This window comes from Fulmarus glacialis, unplaced genomic scaffold (genome assembly GCF_000690835.1).
Source record: "Fulmarus glacialis isolate BGI_N327 unplaced genomic scaffold, ASM69083v1 scaffold36049, whole genome shotgun sequence".
Lineage (NCBI taxonomy): Eukaryota > Metazoa > Chordata > Aves > Procellariiformes > Procellariidae > Fulmarus > Fulmarus glacialis.
The window spans coordinates 16,426-22,203 of NW_009235892.1; the positions used below are offsets into that span (position 1 = coordinate 16,426).

The 5,778-nt window shown below is 52.0% G+C and overlaps 1 protein-coding gene across 1 annotated transcript in view; it reads right to left on the reverse strand.

Annotated features, from left to right (window-relative positions):
* The window catches only part of SNRNP200 (small nuclear ribonucleoprotein 200kDa (U5)), a gene marked incomplete at its 5' end in the record, with an annotated part of 21,491 nt that extends 15,765 nt beyond the window's left edge, over positions 1 to 5,726 (reverse strand). Inside the window, 11 exons of the mRNA XM_009586188.1 lie at positions 456 to 629; positions 859 to 942; positions 1,800 to 1,936; positions 2,121 to 2,220; positions 2,689 to 2,841; positions 3,158 to 3,256; positions 3,860 to 3,915; positions 4,152 to 4,344; positions 4,623 to 4,794; positions 5,202 to 5,365; positions 5,688 to 5,726. Of these exons, the coding sequence (XP_009584483.1) occupies positions 456 to 629; positions 859 to 942; positions 1,800 to 1,936; positions 2,121 to 2,220; positions 2,689 to 2,841; positions 3,158 to 3,256; positions 3,860 to 3,915; positions 4,152 to 4,344; positions 4,623 to 4,794; positions 5,202 to 5,365; positions 5,688 to 5,726 (1,371 nt within the window). The remainder of the gene's footprint in view (positions 1 to 455; positions 630 to 858; positions 943 to 1,799; positions 1,937 to 2,120; positions 2,221 to 2,688; positions 2,842 to 3,157; positions 3,257 to 3,859; positions 3,916 to 4,151; positions 4,345 to 4,622; positions 4,795 to 5,201; positions 5,366 to 5,687) is intronic.
* Between the last annotated feature and the right edge of the window lie 52 nt (positions 5,727 to 5,778).

Here is a 5,778-nt window from a genome sequence, read left to right on the forward strand (position 1 = left end):
CCTTGTTGAACCTCATGAGGTTCACATGGGCCCACTTCTCAAGCTTGTCCAGGTCCCTCTGGATGGCATCCCATCCCTCAGGCGTGTCAACCGCACCACTCAGCTTGGCGTCATCTCCAAAAGTGCTGAGGGCGCACTCGATCCCACTGTCTATGTCATTGATGAAGATATTATACAGTACTGGTCCCAGTATGGATCCCCGAGGGGACACCACTCCTCACTGATCTCCACCCGGACATCGAGCCGTTGACCACTACCCTCTGGATGTGACCATCCAGCCAATTCTTCACCCACCGAACAGTCCATCCATCAAATCCATCTCTCTCCAGTTTAGAGAGAAGGATGTCATGGGGGACCGTGACAAAGGCCTTACAGAGGTCCAGACAGATGACGTCGGTTATCTGGTCACTCAACACACCTAGTGCTAAATACGGGGGAAGAAAGCGGTCACCTACCTCTTCCGAGCCAAAAGGCTTTGGCTTCAGGGCAGGCACGTGCACCTCCTCGTAGCCCTTGCGCTGCCTGCGGAAGGAACCATCGGGGAGCTGGCATCGCTTGTTGGCCATGAAGTGACTACCTTGGGCAAACACCAGATCCTCCAAGTCCAGCACCTGCCGGGGAGCCAGTGCCTGGGAACAGCAACGGGAAAGGGGCAAGGATTAGAGAACAACCCTCTCCTGCCATTTTCACCCTGGGACCAAAGGAAAAGCAACTGCATCCAACTGGCAAGTGCCTCTTTAGCACCTCAGGGACTTATTCTTGGTATCTTCCTGCCCATGCCACTTCAAGTACTCTTCTTGCACTTACTGAGGATGCTTGTCAGAAGGGCTAGGAACGGATGACTTCAAAGAGCTTTACCTCTCCTCCTTGATCCAGATCCATGGTCTCCAAGTCCGTATCCATCCGGGACTGACGAACACGCTCACGGCGAGAGCGTTCCTCCTGTGCAAAGAGATAAGAAGAGCTGCCGAGCTTCCTCCGTGGACTGCCAGGCTCTCCCGTCATGCACGGCTTCGCACCCTGCGAGTCCGCGCGACCAGAGCGCCACGATTTCTTTCAAGCGCAGGCATTCACATAACCGGAGCCAATAATTTTTGGCAGTAGAAACAGTGCCCCCAAGGACAGGACATAAAACTTGCCTTTCAGGAGAGCAAGTGAAAGGAAGCAGGGAGTGAAGACACACAACCCTGCAGTGCCCCAGCAAAAGCCCAGCCTGCCACATGCCAGCAGCGCTCCTCAAACACAGAGACGCCAAACTGGCCCCTCACATCAACATAACTAGGGCTTTTTCTAGCAACAAAGCAGGAATATGGTATTGATTCCCTCCCAAACAACCCCCAAATCAGTCACGGAACTGCCACCATCCAAAGGCCAAGCAGAGCTAACCCTGCATGCCAATAAACCTGTTGAGTGTCACATTCCAACCCCAGGTTAATTAGGAGCTGATCAGAGGTCACCAGGGTGTTTTATTGTGGTGAGCCTCGCATCAAGGAGGCCCAGAGGTGAAACGGTGCTGTTACAAGACAGTTAACACCAGCGTAAAAATGTGAAATTTGCAGAGACTGACATTTTCCTGGAAAAGCAGACATCTGAGCGACTCAAAAATAAGAAGTGGTAAATATATCACCCTCTCAGCTGAGTCTCAGCCGTCACCTAAACAACGTTTCCTATGGTTTCAAAATCCCAGCTGAGTCAGCAGGCTCCTCTCTCACAACACACAGCCCAACGATGACCGCAGACGGAGGCAAGGATCCCACGATTCCCCCTCTCGTCCTGCCTGCGGTTCTCTCTAGCCTTACCCGGATGAGATCCTCCTTTTCTGTCTCGTGCAGCTGATACAAGAACTTCGACAGCTCGGGATCTGCTTCCATCTTCCCCATTATCCTTTCTTTTTCAGCTTCACTTTGCGCACTGGCCAGCAAAGTGCAGTACAGGACTGATGAAAGAAAATTAAGGGATGGCAGGCAGGGTTAAGGGTCGAACCAAAAGAAGGGAGCAAATAACAAGGGCCCAAGCTTCACAAAGCAACACCAACGGCGGTTAAAAAGCCTCGGGCTGTGCTGGAATCACGTCAGGACAGCAGGGAAACAAGAAGGTGGGTTAAAGGGAATGCCACTCACTCATCATCCGGTGCTGCCGCAGGACTTTAATGAAGTCGAAGGTGTTAAAGCCCAGGAGCAGAACAAGCTGGTTCTCACATTCCCGGTCATCGCTTGCAGTCTGGGAGGAGAAGAAACGAAGAACGACCGATTACCTCTGCGGCCAACAGAACCAGAATCCCTGCTTCGCACAGAACTCAACTCAAGCGGAGCTAAACAGCAGCTACACGCAAGACCACGTACCCGATTCAGACTGCAGATAAAAATCCCATCCTCTCTGACTCCCCTTCTTCCCCAGTGAGCCACCACGCCCAGCGCACATGAACATCAGCACCAAAATTAGCAGGGAAACAGACCCAACTTACGACAATCTCCCAGCAAACGCTGACAAAAACCCAGTCATCTTCCCCTTAGAAGAAAATTTCTGTGAATTAAGACTAGTCCGGCTCTTATCTATCTTGTTGGCAAACATGACACATGCACAATTGCATTTAATTTGAAGAAACACAGTTGTTGGGGCAAACTCCTGTCTTCCAGACAGAGAGGTATTCTGAGACCGCTGCAATCCTGCAGACAGGTGGCCACGGACCTTCAAGATCTCCAGCACTTCATCCGCCTTCTTCTGGGAAACAATGGCATCATCGTAGAAGCGGCTCAGCTGCCGCTGGAGCCAAAAGGCATCGATGTCTCGAGGATGCAGATCCTTCTTCTTTGAACTCATCAGCTCACCCGATGCCACAAGCTTAAGAAAATCAGAAAAATTAACAGAAATGTTATCTTTCTGCGAGAGGAAAGCAGGCAGACAACCTTAGCGTTGTGCAGCGAGCATTTGGGGCCTCTTTCTACCCTGGCAGAGGAGCAGAGAACCAGCAGATGCAACTGTGCAGCCGCCAGACCTGTTAATTTTATTAACGTTCATTTTGGCCTCCATCAAACAACAGCTTCAAGGCTCCTCTCCACCCGCAAACAACCTTAACTCCATCTATAGACCAACAGGATCCCCGACCCTCCTCCAAACCACCCCAAAACCACGTTTCTCATGTTCCTCAGTGGCTCACGTTGGCCGAGAGGGTGCAACGGACAACGGCTTCATCTCCCTCCATGTCATCGTCGGACGCTTCGTCACGCACTTCGCCGTAAATGTCCTCATCGCCTTCCTGTTAAAAGAGAAGTTCCAGTAAGCGGCTTTTGGAAACATCAAAGAGAAGCTTTTCCTCGACAGAAATGAATAATCTGGCAACTCGTTCCTGAGGGGAAACAGCCTGGCTCGTGCTTTTAACAGGAACATAATGCTGTCGTTCAGGTAAAGGACCACACGGTAAGATTATTTCTACTCTCTACAGAAGGATTTTGCCAGCGACTCCTCCAACAATCTCTTATTTGTCTCTCTTATCGTTCTCTCAGCCTCTTCCAAAAAACAATCCCAGGGAGCGTTTCTGTGAAACACTTCCAACCAGCGCTCTTCCTCCCAATCTGTCAAGTTTCCCCACGAGATCTAAATATCACCATCTGTTTTCCATCGTACTGACTCATGATAAGCCTTGGATTAGCAGGATAATCAACAAATCCTCCCCAAGCCAGGAAGCGGCATCTAAAATAATCCCGCTTCTCCTTCCTGGCAGAGACATCCCAGCCCGAGCCAACGCCCACTTCCCAACATGACCGAGTCCAACGGGACAAAGGCGGTCCCTGCGGAGCGGCTCGGAGCAAGCGGACAGGGCAGAGACTCCGCTGCCACCCTGCAGCCTCTCATCTCGTACCTCCTCATCGGACTCGAACTGCACGTTCACCCCGTACGTCTCATCAATATTGTCATCTGCGAGGGAGAGCGGAGTCAATTCATCAGAAAATCTGGGCACCACATGCAAGGTTCACAGATCCACCCACCCGCCCACACCTCGGCGCATCCAAAAGATGAAAAGAACGTGGTTTCGGGGCTTGAAAACCATCCAAACATTTTTCTGGCTTCTCTGTATGCAAACACTACCCTGGAGTAAGGCTGAGTTTGGCACCAGTAACCCAACTTTCTGCCAGCCCAATGCCTTCCCATACCCATGTTCTGGATTTCCTTGTCTCCACCATAGTCCGTGATCTTCTTCCCCAGGTTCACCAGCACGTGGTAGCGGGTATCATCCGTCTGTCCCAACAGCAGATCGATCTCCTTCCTCCTCTCCTTATCGCGCAGCTTCTCATTCTTCAGTACCGCCAGGACCTCGTCAGCGGCTCCACAGAGGATGTCTCGTGGCTGCGAAAGGAGTAACGTGTAGCACGGAGAAGAAATTTGCTACATGATGGGTACGGTGTCGTCCTTCCTATTTCTGGACCCTCATATAGGCACCGAAAGGCCACCCCCACAACAAAAGCGCCATCGCAACGTCCCTGAGCCCAAAAGCCAGCACCGACGGAGCGAAGCCACCCCACGGGATTACAGGGAAAGATTAAAACATCCAAGAGCCAGATCCTACAGGCTTTGAATCCTCTGCCGGAGCAGGGACACCCGTCCTGCGGCGTCCCCGTCCTCACCTGGTCCCCAAGAGCCGCCTGAATGAAGCTCAGCAACACCTCGTAGGTCTCGCGGGTCTCCTTGGTTTTGGGTTTGTAGATGATGCCCACCATCTCATCGATGCCCTCGGAGAGCAGGGTGTAACCCTTCATCTTGTTGATGTCATGCCTGTCCTCGTCGCGCTTCCTTCTCCTGGAAAGAGGGGCAGGGAGGAGAGCGCCCAGGTCAGCCCCATGGCAGAGCCTGGCTCCTGCTATTTCAAGTACAGCTATTCTCTTTTATTTGAAAAATAAAGGAGAAAAATAGATATTTTCTCATTTTTCCACTTCAATTTTAGTTTCTTGACGGGCTCGAAATGAAGAAAATAACGTCTCTGCATCTTCCGAGTTGGCGGTTTTTAGCCTCACGCCACCAAAACATTTTTCGCCACAAAATATTCCCAACACCGTTGAATTCTACCCCGTTTCTATGACTAAAACAAATCAAGGCTGCGTTATTCAAAGACAAGAATGAAAAGTGTAATTGCCCAGAGTGTTTTTCAGGTAAATACAGTTCTCAGTCAGGGCTCTGCACCCCCTCAGCTCTCAGCTCGAACTCACTTTGCTCGTCTCTCCTCCTGCATCTGGGGTTTGGTTCTCTGCGCCTTGTCCCCCATGCGGGTCCCCTCCAGTTTGCCCACCAAGGACAGGACTTCCCCCGTCGGTTCATCCCGCCGGGTCCGGTCGATCAGCGAGCGATCGGCTTGGAGGACGAGGTTGGAATTCTGGGAAGAAGAAAGAAGAAGGGATGATGGGGTGGGGGGCAGGGAGGAGGTAACGCACCCCCCACCGTGGGGCTGATGGGGGCCATGGGTCCCACCGTGGGGACAGCCCCATCCCGGACCCTCGGCTACAGCCACGCGTGCGCAATTCCCTGTAATTAGACCACGCTCTGCCTTGCTCGAGGCACAAATAATTTGCATTTTAATTCCCCAGGGGGTTATTTAAGCCCCCTCCTAGGCGCGGGTTTAGACTTTAAGCTGGGACTGAGCCACTCGGCGCCATCCTGGGGCTTGTTTCAGCCGGGGGAACCGGCACGCTCCTCACCCGGGTACTCCGTAACTTCTCGGTGCCCCGAAATTCCCGCTTTAAAGGGGAAAAGGTCCGGAAAAAAACTTAAAAGAGGGTTTTAGTTCTC